The sequence below is a fragment of the Gadus chalcogrammus genome, chromosome 14 (genome assembly GCF_026213295.1).
Source record: "Gadus chalcogrammus isolate NIFS_2021 chromosome 14, NIFS_Gcha_1.0, whole genome shotgun sequence".
Classification (NCBI taxonomy): Eukaryota; Metazoa; Chordata; class Actinopteri; order Gadiformes; family Gadidae; genus Gadus; species Gadus chalcogrammus.
In genome coordinates this window covers 7,419,310-7,438,004 of record NC_079425.1, presented here as the reverse complement: position 1 = coordinate 7,438,004, position 18,695 = coordinate 7,419,310, and the positions used below count along the sequence as shown (strand labels likewise).

Below are 18,695 nucleotides of genomic sequence, written 5' to 3'. Positions count from 1 at the left end.
TTTGATTGGTGTCTGCATGCAAAGTTAAACCTAATTAATTTAGACCTGGACTTCTAGTGTTAAATTAATAACTGAATGCATCCACATAGGTGGAACTTCCCAGATCCATTACTGCCGAATCACTCAGAAATATTTCAACAACCGTTCCCCTATCCTCTCAGCAAGCGTCGTCCCAACCCCCCACACCACGTAGTCTGGCTCGGCACGGCACAGCAAGCCACTGAACTCGGCTGCCAGATCTGGCCCTCCTCCGTGGCTGCCTAAGCCGCTGCGTGATTGGATTAGAGCGGAGTAGCCTTTCCCCTCTAACCCCGGTGATGTTGGCTGGCTGCTTCCTGCTCTCTTCGCTTGCGCTGACCGACCGACGAAGCCTTCCGAAGCCGCACGGCGAAGCGTCCTGAACAGCCAGCCAGGACGGACCGTTGCTAACAGCGAAACCCGCACATCTTGACACTCAAGACAAAAAAAAACAGTCCGCGATGAGGAGGAAATCGAGAATACAGTTGTGTTTTGCAGTGCTATGGGTTTTGGGAATAGCCTATTACTTCTACTCGGGGACATCGTTGAGTCGAAAGGTAGGATTGCCTTTGCCTGCCTGCTTTTTCTGAATTCATTAAACATCACAACCTGTAAGCCAGAATCCCACTGATGACGTTTCCTGCCTCTGGTAAATATGGTGAATTATAACCTATATTTGCCTACAAAGATTGGAGGCATGCATATGGGCCTTTTTATTATCAGTGGCTGAGCATTGATTTTCCTTTTTGTCGAAATCTAATGTGGGCAAGGGCAGTAGAGTAGCGGTGCTGGGCTAGTTTACACTTACCGATCCCCCGCTGTTCCGAATGCCTTTCTGTGACATTAAAGTGCATTTAAACATTTTAGCATTTTTTAAGATGCAAATGATGTGCCTCTTCACACAAACGCCTTTTGAATTCCCCAAACACACTTGATAAGATGGCCAAACCACTGACTATTAACCGGCTTGCCTGGCACACCGGGCCGGGCGCTTTGGACTGTGGAGCACGTCATCATAAGCCACTGCAAGCAACAGCAATGGCATTGAGGAAGTATGCATTTTTATGTCACGGGGATGTGACATCTACACAGGGTTTCACTATTGTTTGATAGTTATGATCGTTAGTCTAGAAGACTTTCCAACGTTTTCAGCTTTTCACTAAGTCGTCTTTAAAATGCTTCTTGGGTTAAGCAATCAAGTAGGCGACTACCTACTCTAACATGGACACACTGTACTTTATGTATGAATAAGTTCAAAAAGGGACTATACGTCCCTACGCTTTATAATACACTTGACAATTTAAACAATGCTTTGTAAATTGTTTTGCTATTGTTATTCTATCTTTTGTAATGATTTTAGTCAGAATCCAAACTTTGCCATGTATGTTTACTCCAATGTTTAAATTGTTGTGCAGAATTAATAAAGTACACTCAAACAGAGGTGTGCTGTTTATATAAGTACATATATTCCGGATACAGACCTTAAATATTGCTGGAATATTTACCCCAGGGTGTGTGGGTGTCTGTGTGGGTCTCTGTTTGCACAGGATATTAGTTATCCCTACCTCCTCGATGTGTGTATGTCTGCGTGTGCATTTTTTAATCGTCTTGTACATATAACACCTGCCTGTTATCTACTTCACTGTTTGCTTTGCTTCAGTCAACCAAAGCTGTTCTTTTGCTTTTCCATTAACTTGATAAGTGTGTGTGTGTGTGTGTGTGTGTGTGTGTGTGTGTGTGTGTGTGTGTGTGTGTGTGTGTGTGTGTGTGTGTGTGTGTGTGTGTGTGTGTGTGTGTGTGTGTGTGTGTAATTTGTTCATTTTGTGCTTATTTATTTAAACCAAAACTAAGAAATTTCACCCTCCGTACAACGTTTCATGACTCAAATTGACCTTGCTTTTAAACCGTCTACAATTCTTGACTTTCGTTGATAAACGCAACACAAAGATCCAATCATTTCCATTCCCTAGCATAATGCTATCCGCAAGATACTTAGATGTAGCCTGGATTCTTTCTGTTATCCTGTCAGAAAATAAAACAGAATATGTATAAAAAATGATGATCAATAACTTGACTCTAAAGTTGTATACAATTCACACAAATGCTGTTTCTAAATGGTCAGTCAATCAAGGAGATGGAGATTCAGGTGTTTGTGCATGTGCAGCATCGATGAACATTGCCCCTGGTAAACAACCCGTCGGTTTCACCCCACTCTAGTCGCTATCGCTTATGGTGTGTAAGGTATTTAATAGATCCTCCGCTCGGTTTATGTTTATGGGCTGAACGGAAATGCATTTCCTATCAGTTGAGGGTAAACTAGAAGTTATCTTGTCACACATAGGCTCTGAGCGCCAAGTTGCCTGAAGTTTACGTTTTTGGCTGACAAATGCCCTGTTTGACAGTAAGCACGGTATAGCCTTTCATGATAACATCTTTGTGAGCTTTGCTTAAGTGTGGTGGTGGCATATTGAAATGTCACATAATGGCTTTGAAAATAAATAATCGTTTTTGTATTTTCTGTCATTGAATTACAAACTTGCTTTGTGTGTCAAATTAGAATCAAATGGAACAATATGTTCAGCCTGGAGGTAGGCAGCCAGGGCCACGCCACCAATGTGCTCTCAAATTGATTTCTCTAACTTGAAAAAATGATTGCCCTAATGAAAATGAAATTAAGTGCAACAGTTGGATTATGATGAAGTGTTTTTTAAGGGAAAAGGCCCAAATTGTTCACGGTGATTCACCTCTGCGACAAACCTCATTTTCCAGATTTGGTTGTCAATTGGATAACATCTCATGCTTGAGTTATTTTCTTGCTAATCATCAGTGTGATGACAGACAGATGAATGAGGGGGAGGGGGCGGGTCCTGACCCCCCTGAGAAAACTAAGCGACACTGATTTTATCATCTACCCCCATTAAGTCACATTATAAACAATGCTTGTAATCATAATTAAATTCCATGAAATGCTGTAATCAGTGTTGCAAAGCAGCCCTCTTCCATCTCTTTCTCTCCGTTGCCCTCTCTATCCCTTTCTCTGAAATGCATGGTCACCTACCAATCCACACTCCTGCAGGGTTTCTCAGCCACCTAACTGAGTCCTAGACAGAACGAATGTGGGGTCTATGTGGTCTTTGACATTACAGCCTGAGGAGTAGGCAGAAGATAGAATGATGCTAAGGCTGGCGTTGAGGCTTTCTGTAGCCCCAAGCCTGATTTCTGACCTGTCCTTGCTTGTCCAGAGCTTTGGCTTCACCAGTAGACCCATCTGTATCTCAATGTGCCTTGGTATGCCGTTGGCATTTTCTTAAAAACCCATACGGCGCCCCCATATTCACTACACTACATTCAAATACATTTATGCAAGGCTGTGTGTGTGTGTGTGTGTGTGTGTGTGTGTGTGTGTGTGTGTGTGTGTGTGTGTGTGTGTGTGTGTGTGTGTGTGTGTGTGTGTGTGTGTGTGTGTGTGTGTGTGTGTGTGTGTGTGTGTGTGTGTGCGCGCCTGCCCTGTGGTGAGGTGACTCCTGTAATCACTAGATTACAGAAGACCACACGCACACCACTAACAAGTGCATATATTTAGGCTACATACTATTCCCCTACACACTGGGACCTGGCTCAAGCTGCTAGTCACTATTTAGTAATTGCCAACACTGCCAAACTCTGTTTCCTGGCCGGCGTGACTCAGGCAACTCGGTCCAAAACAGATGTTCAGTCTTCTGTACGAGTTTAGGATGAGTGTTACTCTCTTTTCCACAGGAGATCGAGCGGGCAAGATCTGTGCTGTGAAATCTCCACCGGTTTGGACCATGAGCCATGGCCATGAGATTTCTAACTAGTTGAATTACACTTGCCAGGTGCCTTTTGGCCCTGTCGCTGGAGTTTTACTCCTAAAACGCTTGAGGTTCCAGATAATTCCCCTGTTTTGTACATAAAAATGGCTTGTGGTTATATGTCATACTTCCAAATCTATCTGACCAATCCAGAATTCAATGGGGTTTGAAAAAAGGAGCTGGCTTTCATGATCAACCCCCCCAATATTTTGAATATTATATATTTTTGTAATTATTCACTCCTGTGTCCCTTTTTTTGTTAGCCTGGGAACCAGTCGATTTATGATAGATCAAGTTTTCTTCTGGCCCTCCTCCCATTCAGATAGATTTCCAGCGGACCTGGCCCCAGTCCGGCCAATCACAACCATTTATCTCATATGGGGCGGGTTTGATACGATGACTGAGGAGTGCCCTACAAGAGCGCTGATGTTTCATAATCAACCAAGATGCATTTGGAACACATTTTGTTGCTTTGATTGCCTGTAGGTCAATACAATTGCATCCAAAGATAACGTGTTATTGCACGTCTTCTAATTGTCTGGTGATGTCAGGCTTGGAGGTTGAGTAATTCTACTCACAACTTTCCCACACACACGCTGGAGTTGTTTTTTTGTCACTGTGTGACGGAATACGGACTGCTAAATAAAGGAGGGGAATTTTAGGTAGTAAGAGAAACAAAAGGGGGGAAAAATAAATTGCACTCTGGAAATGTAGATGTGCATGTAGGTAACGATCCACGACGTATGAGGGGATCATGAAAGTTGAAAGGGCTTTTCATGAATCCCATTGTTATTACACTGCAACAAGTATGAATCTTGATATTGAATCTTGTTCTAAACGGGTTCCGGGATTTTCCAGTCGTCAAACTATTTTCGTCCGCAATGTAACTTTATCAGTGTTCTCGAGTGCAATCTATCCTTGTTGTACTTAATGTGAAAAACTGTATTTTCTTTGATTTCTTATTGTTAATTTTGTCCTTTTTGCTGCCTAACACCAGGCCTTTTACTTATCTAACAGAACTACAGTTGCGTGACATTTGTTTTTTCTATTTTTTTTAATTAGTTTTAATTTTCAATCTGTTGTCCTGATCTACTCCAGCTATTGCTGTTTTAGCAGGCTTATCAACAACTCCCATGAATCATAAAGTCACAATGTGTAATATTTAAACTACCTCTTGGCTTAAAAGAAAGCCCCCCGCCTACTATCTTGGAGGGGCTCAAACGTGTGTTGTGACTTTTATTTCATAATTATTCTTGATACTCTTGATACTTACCACTTCAGAAGCAGTAACGTCAATTTGGCAGTTGTTTTTACAATTTGAAATAGAACCGTTGATTTTAGACGAAGACCGCGATTGTAGACCGAACTGTATAACGTCCAGATAACTAAAATAATTGGAGCTACATTTATCAACAATGTAATACTCTCAGTTAGTGTAAATGGGAGGGTTGTGAAAGCTGGAGGCGGCTTCGCTCTGCGTTGGTCTGAGAAGGAGCAGAACATCCCCTCAACTCAGGGTGGATCTATATTTAGTTTAGATACATTTCACTGTGGAAACAGACTCCTATGCAACACAAAAAAAACCTCTCATCCAGAACTGGCTGGGCCACGCGTTATATTTAGACACTTGGCGTCTCATCTTTCTGATCCATTTCTATTAAACAGCTTATCTTTTTATGTTTTATTAGTTTTTTGTATCGTATGCGTTTCTATTTTTAAACTTGAAATTAAAGGTTGAGACTTCGCCAGCTGAACATCCTCTTCGAAATGGACACGTATACACTTTGTAATTGACAGAGATTTGTCGTGTTTGGACAGAAAGATAAATGGAATGAAGGTCTGAATTCCTGACCCCTCCAGGCTAGCTTACAGAGATGTTTGCTATTTTATTGGCTGCCTTCTGGAAAAAGTACATGAGCAAATATTAGCTCCACTTCTTTATTATTAACTTAATAAAATGAATTTAATAATGAGCTTATATGAGTTGACATGCTTCCCACAGACCAGGTAGCAATGTGTGGTGGGGGGGGGGGGGGTGGGAAGACGTGGAGTCGCCCTTGCAGGCACGTTGAGAGGAGCGGGCGAATCCGCTGTCAGTTCGTGTGCATGTATCAGTGATACGCAGGTTTATCCAATAAGTGGTAGTGTACCCGCGCACCATTGGCATGTATGCACGCTTCTCTCTGTCTGCGCATATGAACGAGAATGACAGGGGGAGAGAGTGCTATGCAGAGATGAATGAACGGAACGATATTTGTATATCAAAATCGCGTAATAAAAAAATAAAATAAAAAGCAGAATACATTTGTGGCGCTCGTGTTCATTCTGTGGCCCTGCGCCACACATTGGTCTAAGTATGGGAAACACTTAATACTGGCATCATTGTTTATAGCCTAACTAGCATATCTGTAACGGCAAAAGTTTCAATTATATTGTGGGTTTAATTCCCAGACTGGCAATAGTTTTTTGTTAATGACGACTTTAATTGGTTTAGGTTTAAGGGATGGTTAAGGCACACAAAAAGGCTATCTGTGATTGGCTGTGGAAAATGCTGGCTAAGGGCTATTGTGTAATAGCCTGAGGATAACCACTAGGCACATTTAGAGGGTGTTCTGACCTAATCATTCTGCTGACTGTTTAAATAACCTTGCTGCAACATTGTGTTATAGCAAGTCTTGGTTACTATAAGGCCTAAAAAATTTGGTTCCTGTTGGTTGTCAGTTGAGGTCATGGGTAGGTAGGGAATTTATTTTATTTTATTTTTTTATTTTTTCCAGCGGCAGCGAATGATAAGTAGGTTGTTTTCATTTAAAAACGAGAGAATGCGCTCATCCTTGTACAGAATGAAGAGGTGCTGTACAAAAACGTAATTATAGTTTGCATAAAAAATAAATAAAAAAAAAAACATTTTTTTTTAATTTTTTTTTTTAAAGCTCATAAAATAATTTGGGTCGCACACAAATGGACAGGGTCGGTCGGAAACCGGAACCAAACAAAAAAAAATTTTAGGCCTAAATGAACAAGGACTCCATTGTGTCATATCATTGCTTTTGTGTAGGATTATGATAGTGGATAAGTCCACATAACGGCTCTGATGGCACTGTTTCATGTTGTGTGTTCACCCCCCCCCCCAAACTATCTTCTCAGTTTGGGAGGAGCCTAGAAATATAATAATCCATACAAAATAGACCTTTGCCACACAATTCACATAATACCATAATTCAAGAAGATGACAGGGCCATTGTACGTGTAATGCTGTCATTGTTGCATTTAGGCTGTCAACGGGCCATTAGGACACACTATGTTAAATCTTGAATGATTTCTTTGTGTTATCCTGTGACATTGTGTTCAATGTGACAATGGTTGAGCTCTGCATCTTCTCCCCAGCTGGCTAAACGTCAATGTTCCCACTTTCCATGTAGTTGTTCTATCTCCTTTTTCTCTTTTATTCTAGCCTTCTCTCGCCCTGACTCACCCCATTCTCCTGCGCTCTCGCTCTGTGCTAGATACCGGCCCCCCTCTCCGCTCAGCTCTACCTCTTTACTGAAGTCCATGAGAAATGTAGTCTGGTCTCTTGCCACACTTTCAAATAATTTGCTTCAAGGGGGAACCCGGGTGAAAACTGTACTGTTCATCACCTGGGACACTCTCAAAGTAGCACAAGCTTTTTTTTTCCCCCTGTGCTGCAGTTTTGTTGTACGGCGTTTACTTTCCACGACCGAAGTGGGTTGAGTTGGCTTTCCTCGAGGCTTGGCCCGCGCTGAAGCACATGTGATTACTTCAGTTCCTGTCAGGATGTGTCTTGAAATAGCTGGCTGCCGGCCACCTTGTTTAGCTGACGATTGTTTTGTAGCGGTACCCCTCCTCCTGTGCACAGCGTTTGGCTGTCTAACATCATGTTAAAGGCATGGATAGAGCCTGGTCCAGCCAAACGGATGCATACAGAGACTGGTTAAAGTGCCTTAACCCCTCAGGCTCCCTGACCTTTCACCCCCCTCGCTCGTTATCTGATGTTCTTGCCTTGTACTTCATTCACTCTGCAAGTGTCATATATTTTTATTATGGTACATTCATCACACGCACGCACGCACACACACGCGCATGCACACAAACACACAGAGAAAGAGAGAGAGAGAGAGAGTTTATACTTGTCCAAGCTAATCTATAAATGATTGGGGCTTAAATGGCGGTTTCGAGTTTGCTATTGGAGATCAGAGGCTCAACTTTCGCACAAATAAATAACTTGTCCTATTGCGTGTTTACGCCTCGGTTAAACTAACTCCCCCTTCAGCTGTTGTCCGCTGTGTGAGTAAAGAATTTGGTGTGTGGTCGCTGTGCCCAAGTTATATGACTTGTTTTATACCCATTCATATTAAAAACGAACCAAACTAATGACTCGGTTGTTTAGAGTGGCATTTGTAGTGGGCTACCTATATTGTCATTGAATGCAACAAAATATAGGGTTTTGAATGCACACTTGGATGTTTTGTGTTTTTGTAGATATAGTCAATAACGTTTTGGCATAGATCGGAACAGAGAAGATAGAAACAGTCCGCACAAAATGCTTTGAAAATGAAAATGTACAGAGTAGTCAAAAATGAGCCAAGCAACCCCAAATCTGTTTTGTTAGAAGTACAACAATCACCAGAGGGGGACTTTGAGCCTTGAATAACAGTGGTCCCTAATTGCGTTTCCTAGCAAAGACGGTACACTCCGAACTGCCTCATACAGGAAAGTGTACCCTTGTATATATTGTTTTTAAATGAATGAGCTATCCCTCCTTGGCATGATGCAAAATGTCTCCTTTTACTTGCCAAGTTAAACAACATGCTTAACTATGTATGTTTTACTATGTAATCAGACATAATGAACAGTTGTACGAGTAGTCGTTCTCCAACATAGATGTTTTAAAGGCCTGCTTCTCGATGGATGTTTCCATGTTTCACAGACCAAAATTGGGGCCAGCTGCATGTATCTGTATCAGTGAAACCTTGTCCTGCTCGAAACCACATTGATAATGCTCGGGTGGGGCTTTGTAGACCGGTCCGCTGCTAGACACTATAGAACTAGAATAGACCCCCGGATCTCAAAATAGGCTCCAACCCATATGGATCACAAGAAAGTGGAAAGTGGTATTTTAGCTTTCACGAATGCTGAGTCGTGACGGGCTACTCGACGCCGGCCGGTCATCAAGCTGAATCCACATCGGGGCTCTGTGAAGGCCTCACCCCTCCAGGCCTCCAAACCGCCGATAATGAGTCCGCTGAATGAGGGCTGAATTCGGCTGTGATGGTCATGTGGTGGGTGGGGTCTTAAGACACACATTTTGGCAACCCCCTGTTGAGTCTTGAGTGCAAAGATTAGCTCCCAATCTTTTTGATATTATTGGACCAGTCTGTCATAGTATGGGGGCCGTGAGGTGGACTGGAACTGAAATCAAACACCCGAACTTCCTCATAACTGTCAACGCGGCTATCTGGATAAAAATTTTGATGTTAATAATAAACCCATTATTTTCTTCCTTGTAATTTTAAATGGCTTAACCTGCTGCTTAACTTTTCCCTAGAGCAACAAGTCCTGTTGTCTAAACATGCAGAAACGCAGGCTTGAAACTGTTCTCGAAACCTTTTGTCTCGGTAGAAATGATGGGGCCTGTGTTCCTCAGAGGTGTCGATAAATCCAACAGCTATTATAAAGATATACCGGGGGGACCTCAATCACGTCTCTGTGCGTTGATGTGTTTTAAAGTCGACCCTGACTTTCAAAGTCTCCTAGTGTACAGTCAGGAACTGTAGCTGAATGCTAACCTAGCCTCTTTATCATCTGGAACCATAGAAGTCGGTGGCAACAATGGCTCGTTATACTTTCATTAATGTGCTTTATTGCTTTTTTGATCATGCTGGACTTGCGCAGCGGGCCGCCGCCGTGATCGCTGAGACGTGAGTGATGGTGAGGGAGTGTGGATCTCCCCGTGCTATCAAGATTAATGAGGGAGATGGCTATCTGCTTTGGGAGCCTTGGCAGCCAATCTCGGGGATGCAGTGGGATCTTCATAAATGCTTCGGCGGCTCACTCTGATTTTTAACTGGTCTAGCCGTGATTTACTTTTTAATGGATTGGTTGTTTCTTCTGATAGCTGTGCTTAAACTTTGCCGAAACCCTTTTGCTTAAGCAGTCATCAGCTTATCAGGTAAACAATTTAATGGGGAGTTGAGGAGTTTAACGTATGGAACCCAAAGGACAGCATTTGAAAAGCACTACACTGCAGCATAGCATGCGGCCAATAGCCCGACACAACGTCCATTCAGCCCTCATTACGCAGGCACGTGAGGTGCGTATAGCTCACATGGTTTCCAGCGGTCTACGTATCATTTAGTGTTTACTCATCTCTGGGTCCTCATAAATCTCCATTATTTTCACAATGCATACTAGGAGACTTATCCAACCAGTTGAAATTGGTTAAGTCACCATCCTTTTTCACCTACTTTGCATATAAATTGCTTGTGATGTTTTGTTAATTGTCACCCATTAAAAACAAATCTGTGATTTCCCATTAAGAAAAGTCATTAAGAAATACTACCAACTGGAATAACAGTCCTTTGGTAGGCAATATAAAGGTAGACATCAGAAATTCTAAACGAGTTATAAAAAAGCCATATACAAATTCTGATTTGCATGATGTACACTATAATTCAAGGTCCACACAAAATATGTATTTGTAGATTCAGCCGCAGGTATTTTGTATTTTTTAACAACTCCCGTTCTGTCACAGGCGACACGCCGTTACACACTTAACCACTGCTCTGCTTCCAGCGGTATCTAATCTACACATGCCGCAAGTTTGGCTTGAAACGCAAGCACGCACGCACGCACACACACACGCACACACGCACAAACTCCTTGGTTTTCTCCTTGTATGGAAAAGAAAATATTTATATGTTGCATAATTTGTTGGACTTTCACACTAGACTCCGGTTGGATGAGGTCATGCTATGGCACTGGGTACTGCAGTAGCAGCTATCCCTTTCCTAACACTGAGCTCATTGTCCATGAAATCCCTTCTGCTGATTTACATGTGCGTTAGAATTATTTTTTTTTAACAACCTTTTGTGTTTAACCTTAACAGCGTGTGTGTGTGTGAGATACACCGTCATCTGAAATCAACCTTTCTGTTCTTATGTTTATTTTGTTACTGGCCTGCAGCTTAAACCTGCACCTAAGTGGAGCCTGAATAAGCGCTGTTGTTGGCATGTAGGGACAGAACCCTTACTGTTATGGGGGAGGGAGGCATCAAAGGGGGAGAGAAGACCGGGTGAGGAGCCAGAGAGGAAGCCTCTGATGAAAGAGCTTTGATAACTTGAGTGGGTATTTGAAGATCCCGATTCCCCAGCAGGGCAGTCTTTTTGCCACCTCCTCACCCTCGTTTTTACCCCCTTTTGCCTCTTCTGTCCCTTCACGTCTCCTGCTCCTTTTGCAACTCCTCTCCCACCCAGGAGTGACCTACTTCTCTCTCTCTCTCTCTCTCTCTCTCTCTCTCTCTCTCTCTCTCTCTCTCTCTCTCTCTCTCTCTCTCTCTCTCTCTCTCTCTCTCTCTCTCTCTCTCTCTCTCTCTCTCTCTCTCTCTCTCTCTCTCTCTCTCTCTCTCTCTCTCTCTCTCTCTCTCTCTCTCTCTCTCTCTCTCTCTCTCTCTCAGAGACATATAATGATTATTTCAGCACTTCTGTTTCTCTACCTCCCATCCTTCTACCTCTTCTCCTGGGTGTCTGCTGTCCATCCCTCTTTCATCATTGATGATCCCCTGTGAGACACACACACACCCCGCCCCTGCCTGGTATGAGTTTATAGGGCCCTGGGTCTCTCTCTTAAGAGTTCACCCTGCTCGCCATTTTTTTGTTTGTGAGGCTTGTCAGCTTTAAAAGGCAGGCATTACACTGCGGTGCCTCTCTTCCTCTCTTTACTGCCTACTCCTCTTCCTCCTCCCCCCCTAGCTCCTCGAACGCTGTCCGCTTCTTCCTCACAATCGGCAGTGCATGGAGAGGCCTTGTTGCTCATGCATGGAGCTCAAGTCACACCAGTAGCTAGGAGGTGCATTGGGTTTCTGGTCGGGGCACATTCCTGCTCTTACTAGTCCGACTGCCAAGTGAAAGTGAAGGTTTCTAACTAATGTTGAATGGGAAGTGAGAGTGCACTGGTCATTATTAGTAAGAATCTAAATGTAATAGCGCTTGGTATACCAGTCGATGACCCCATAAAGTGCACAGGTTTTCTCAATGGTAAAAATTGTATTCGTCAGCTGTTCACCTCGATCTACTTGGAAAGGTTCTTGGCCATTCTCCTAATCAAATCCTTGAGACTAGCTGGTGTGTGTGTGTGTGTGTGTGTGTGTGTGTGTGTGTGTGTGTGTGTGTGTGTGTGTGTGTGTGTGTGTGTGTGTGTGTGTGTGTGTGTGTGTGTGTGTGTGTGTGTGTGTGTGTGTGCGTGCACACAAATAAAGGGCAGATGGGATTTCTCATCTTTCTCACGCTGCAAGCCTGTCTAATTTTTTGGAGCCAAACCATGACACATAAAAACGTCCAACCGTCCCAGTTGGTAGAAACACATGTAATTAGAGGAGCTGATGAGGATGTCCGGCCCCGCTGAGACCGCACAGGTGAGCATGCATATTGTTCGGTAGTAGGGGAGTTTTGAGTGGGACGATCATTTTTTTCTTGCATGGACGTAAGAATATAAACCGACTGTTTACATTTAACACGTGGCTTTAGGTGAGGGAGGGCAAGCAGGCAGCTGATACATGTGTGAGGTCACACCTACATCAACGCAGTACACACACCTACATCAAAACACATCGACAATGTTCAAATGTGCAGTCTCAATTTTCAGATGGTAAAATTTATGTGCAACAGGTGACGAAATGATTTGCAATCCGAACCAAATCGTGCAGAATGAATCTAGCAATGTTTGAGTTTGACTCATGCTAGTGAGTACAAATGCCGCCGGGATGGGCTGTGTTTGTGCAGTGCACTGTATGACGATGATTCATCAATCTGTCCTTTGTACCTTGATCAAAATGTACACTAATGTAAATCTCTCATTTGCTTGCTGCAGAAAACTTTCCTAGCCATTCAAACTGAAAGAATTGATGAAAGAAATGTCTCATCGTGTCTGTTTCATTTAAAATTATAAGGCCAATGCGCATTGATGATAGAATGAGTAATTTCTAGTTTGCTAAGTTTGCTAAGTTACCCTATGTCTTGTTTGTTTTTTCTTCAAAGGTCACTGATGGTAAAAATAGACTGCTTATTCAATGCTTCTATGATGTGAGGGATTCAAATTTAGAGGGATTTTAACAACTTTCTCTTCTGTTTGGATTTTGTTCAAGTTGAACCCATTTGCTCTGCCATGGCCCACAGCAACAGCAGCACCATAACATTGAATGTCAACGCAAACGATTTGGCAAACCATGCTACTACTTGACACAGATCTGCATTCAATTCACAATCCACTAATGGGGGAGAGCTGACTCCAACAGGCTGGAGGATCTTTTTGCACCATAACTGATACGATGGCAATGGAACCCAGCCTTTTTTCACACCAAATTCCAGCGCATGCTTTTCTTTGTGTGTGGCAATTGTAGTGTGTTGTCTGTAATCCATGAATGACAGGAAATGAGGTTATTTTGGTTATCACAACGTGTGGCTTGGTCTTCAAAGCCAGTTTCGGGGATGCATAACAGGGAGGCTGTTCTCGTTGTGGTTCAGAGCATGTAAATACTCCTGCCAAGGCTCTGGCTCTTGGTCCCTGGTTGCTGCACGGTGGCCTTCCACCGGACCCTCAAGATGGGTTCTCTCAACCTCTCCCCGAAGCCTAGTCTTTGCATCTTGCAGTTCTGCTTATTGCTCAACTCTTGACTTCTGGCTGTGGTAGTCTCCTGTCGGATGTGAGATGTGATCAGATAGCATTCTTCGATGCATCGCGAGCCTCGCTAGAACGATTCTGTCTCGATGCAGATAAATTAATAATCTAAAATAAAATTAGAAAAAATAGATTTCTTATTATTTATTTTTTGCCTGCTGCAACATTCTGTTCACCAGAGAGGGATAATTTTTGTAATTTTTAGGGCCAGACCGATTCATCGGCCTGCCGATTTAATCGGCCGATTATAGCCTTTTTGAAAAATAATCGGCATTGGCCAAAAAGACCGATTGCTGACCGATTTTTTTTAAATTTTTTTTTAAATTTTTTTTTAAATGTTATTGCGCTTGGTATCCTGCAGATTGCGCTCCTACTCGCCTTTCTAACTAACAACTTTAGCTGGAGTAAAAAAGAGGAGATTGAATTTTACCGTACAACATGAAAGCACGCTCGCTCAGGCAGCTGCGCGCTCACCTCACCAATGTACACAAAACGCGTTGTTTGAGCATGTTGTGCCTGTTTTTCTTTGGGTCCCAGGCCATGTTAATTTGTTATACTGTAGACTCTAGCGGTGAGACCATACTGCTCAGCACGCACGTGTTAGTCACTGCTCACGAAAAGTGAGTGTTAGTCACTGTGTCACGAAAGTGTTTAAATTATATTTAAGGTATCAAAAACTACGTTTTATATGCTTTTTTTATTTTTATTTTTATTTTTTTAATCGGCCGATTAAATCGGCATCAGCATCGGCACTCAAAAATCAATATCGGTCGGGCCCTAGTAATTTTAAAATCACTGAATTTATCTTCAGTGTGTATTGGCCAATCTGATTAGTCTTGACACGATTGTGATTAAGCCTATGCATAGCATGCGTGCAAACTCACAGCCAGACATAAGAACTCCTAATTCAAGAGCAGCTTTTCCTTTAATGACATAGAAAAGAAAGATTAGAAATAAAATAAAACTGAAAACTATTTTTTGCATGCTTCCATATTGTGTTACAATGCAAGCTGCATTGATTATTGCATTGTTCATAGAAAGTCATATTTGTGACAAAAGCTTTCTCTCTTATGAAATATTAGATAAGTTAATTAATCTGTTGATGTCTTTAATGATCATCACAAAAGTAGGAAGTGATTAGCAAACTCTGAGTAGCAAACCCAGATGTATATATATATATTTTTGAAAATCACGCATGGAAATGTACATAAAAAAAATTGTTGCATCGATAATTGCTTCAGAATCGAATCGTTGACCTCATAATCGGAATCGAATCGTGAGGTGCCAAGAGATTCCCACCCCTAATTAGAATGCTTGCAAGCTCTCAGAGACTTGGACGCATACTGTTAAACTAAAATACATTACTTTCATCACAGTTTATAAACCCTCAGTGCTCATGTTACTCTTAATGGCAGTGAGGCGTGTTTGTGTGTGGGTGTTTTAATTTGAGTTGTATATATTGGGACCTAAAAGTTTCCAAGGAAGACAATTTTGAGATGAGCTAATTTTATAATTTTCCCCTGTGAATCAGACTCTCGGAGTGGGCTGTCGGTCATTTCTCGTCTGCGGTCTGCCGACCGGTGTACTGCGTATTATGCACCCTCTAGAATTGTAACAAACTTGAATTTTTTAAGAACCTTCACATGACCGACAGACGTCCATGTGACAAGAATAAAGGGCGGGGGAGAAGGGGTGAATCGGAGGCGAGCAGAGGTTGTCAACAGAACGGCAGAGCACGCAGGAAGGACCATGAAAAGAAGAGATGTTTCTGTCTTTTGTCTTTGTTTTCTGTTGCTTGTGTGTGTCAGACATATTTTCCAGTCACTTGAGCTCCATGGCTCTCCTCTCCCTACCCATTGCCTGGCGAAATCCTTCAATGGATTAAGGGAGAAAAGAGCAACCCTCCTTTTGCCCGTCCCTAGATGGTACCGCGCGTTCTTTAACCACCAGTTGTGAGAAACGTAGAGTAAGTGATAGTCACAAAAATGAATAATTGTGGCACGAGAAGGCCAGCAAAGGAATGTGCCGCCTTCATCAAAAGCGAAACAAGTTGCATGATGATAGCGCTCAGGGGGTTTGAACTGCGACCCACCCCTCCAAGCTCAAAGCGGGGGGGATCCAGTAGACGGCGTGGGCCAGGAGGACGCTGTCCGTTTACAGCAGTGTCCCTGGTGTGGTGGTGTTGTCTCAGGAGAGTTTGGGGTTGGTTAGGGTGGAGTAGAAGCTGGATGGGCGCCAAAGTAGGAATATGGGAATCACGTATGAATACAGCGAAGAAATGGAAGGATACAGTTGGTTTGAGATTGAGGTTTATGTTTACGTTGAGTCATCTCGCAGACCCTTTTATCCCATGTGATTGCCGGGAATTTTGGAGGCATGTAGTGGATGTTGAGCTGCCCTATCTTTCTGCCCTCGTCTGTGTCACTGTTTCTACCCGGTCTCTTTGTTTGAATTTGGCCCATTTGTTATATCTTACAAACCAAACCATTTAGCACTCTAAACCATCTATGGTTATCGAACCTAGACTATAATAAACGGCTTGCTCCACACATAATTCAAGAGAATTTCCCCCAAAATAAAGTACTACATTGCTGTGATACATTTGCAGGAGAGCTAATATTTATTCAAACTGCACTTGAAAGTTAATTTCCTCAACATTTTGGCTCGCTGACTTCTCACCGTTTCTTAAAACATTAAACAGAAGGGAGAATCTTCATTCTGAACCAGGAGGGAGTAGCCCCTACTTTGAGGCACCGGGGATTTCATGTGATGGCAGAAGAGCTGCTCCACCTTAGTCTTGCACGCATGCTGTGTTTCACTCCCCCGTCCACTGAATTAGATGAACTTGCATGAATCACTGTACTGTACAAGGTGTGCTCTGTCCTCCACATGTCCTGAAGCTGTCTGAAAACGAATAAGGCCTACATGTTTCACGTGGATGCGTGCAATCTGATCGGCTTATTAGTCAGTGTGAATGGCTGGTTGATCAGAAAAGCACCACACACTCACTCCATTGTTTCACCAAGTATATTTTGAGCATTTCCAAAAACAACTCGCTCAATATCGTCTTTTTGGAGCCTGTTCACAAAATATTTGAGTGATTGGTAAAAGTATGGGTCTGAGTAACCACCAGTGTTGGTTCGTTGGTCCTGGAAGACAATGGATCAGATAATAAATAAACAGAGGACATTTATGATTACATAGAGGAACTTTTCAGTTTCCTGCTTTGATGACAGCTTTGATTAAGTTGTACAGTATCTTCCTGTATAAAGGAGGCTCGCTCTCTCTCTCGCTCTCTTTCTTTCTCTTTCTTTCTTCTTTCTTTCTTTCTCTCTCCTCTTTCTCGTTTTCTTTCTTTCTTTCTTTCTCTTTCTTCCTTTTTTTCTTTTGTGTTAAATAGTTTTGGAGTGGCTGGCTCCAAAAACACCCTAAAGAAAAAAATATTTTGTCTCAGTCACATCGGATCAGCTCGTAGATATTATGTGCATCCCCTCACACAATCGTGCTCGGGTATGACTTTTGATGTGTGTGCTCACATTGTCTCTCTTGTGTTCTGTTGTTGTGGCAGGATGACTGGGGCAGCAACGACTCCTCCAGCCACAGGCAGGCTGGCAACTCTGAAGACAAGGCGAGTCAGGAGACTCTACCTCCAGGTTAGATAGAACGCTCTTCATTCTATTGTATCATTCACACTTTACTGCTCGTTTTTGTCCGTGTAACCATGACCACCTCCTGACTCCACATGTAAATCCTGCCCATTATGCCATTAAGTCTCCTTAACTCCTTAATTGAGCTTAGTCATAAAGCTCAATTCAAGCAAGCAAGCGCTTTGCACACCGTCTAAAATCTGCCCACTCATCATGGCACACACCCGGAGACCTATTTTGTGGTGGGAGATGACGCCTCAACCCACCCTCAACCCTGCCGCGGTGTAATTACCTAGCGGGGGGGGACAACGTGTTCCTGCTTGTCTCAGGCAATGCCTGGGACACTCGGGACTGCAACCCTGTCGGCACGTAACGCGTTTACCCGTGAGTTTCCCCTCCGTGCGCCCACGTAAAGAGGCTTGAATGCTGTGGATTCAGGCGGGCCGCTTCTCCGCTGCGGCTAACCGAAGCGCCGCATCGGAGTGGTTCACCAGTCTGACAGCCCGGAGGAGTGAACCCTGGACCTCGAATGGGAGAACAACAGCTGTGGTCACAGATGACGAACACTTCCGAGCACTCCGCTCACTGGTCCTCCATGACTGGCCTCTTAACCATGCCCCATGGACTCCGTAGTTCTCACCGTGTGCTGTGCATGATCTTAATGGCGGTGTTTTATCTGAATAGAAAGGGTAGCCAGCCACTAGCCAGCGCTCTATGATCACGGATATTATTTACAGGACCGTGGCCGGGATAGAGAGGTAGGGCTAAGGGTTGTTCGACTCCCAAACCAAAGTCCCTGCCTTCGATTCCCATCGCCTGCAGTGCATCTGCCTCCTTCAGCAAAGAGCCCGCCACCTACCTGCTGAGTCTGAGTTCACTGTACGTTCCTCTAAATGCGAGCGTCGGCTTAAATCAGTTAATAGCAAATAGGGAACAGGAAGAGCTCGAAGCACAAGCTTGAAGGCTAACTAGGATCCGAGGATATGTTTAAGGAAATCTTGCTGTAATCAAAATTTGATTGCCCACACCCGGCGGGGGCACACATCTTGTGGGATCAGACATTAGGATGGGATCCATACGTGGGTGCTCCTCCTTGCATCGTTCATCAAGGACATCACACGCTTATTCAACAGTGTCTCGAAGGCATGCTGGGAATCACAGACGGATAGATGAGCCTCTCGCATCATTAGCATGCTAGACATGTTCGCTCATTTGTGCTACTGCACAGACACACACTGTGTGTGTCTCTCCTTTTTTCCCTCCTCCCTGTCTGTCTCTTGTTTCC

At 43.3% G+C, this 18,695-nt stretch overlaps 1 protein-coding gene across 2 annotated transcripts in view; it reads left to right on the top strand.

The window, feature by feature from the left end:
• The first annotated feature begins 214 nt into the window (after positions 1-214).
• The window catches only part of galnt2 (UDP-N-acetyl-alpha-D-galactosamine:polypeptide N-acetylgalactosaminyltransferase 2), a 30,576-nt gene continuing 12,095 nt past the window's right edge, over positions 215-18,695 (top strand). Inside the window, exons 1-2 of one of the 2 annotated variants that reach the window (XM_056607593.1) lie at positions 215-575; positions 17,323-17,416. In XM_056607593.1, the coding sequence (XP_056463568.1) occupies positions 480-575; positions 17,323-17,416 (190 nt within the window). In that variant the 5' untranslated portion in view covers positions 215-479. The remainder of the gene's footprint in view (positions 576-17,322; positions 17,417-18,695) is intronic. The other variant, XM_056607594.1, reaches the window with a different exon arrangement.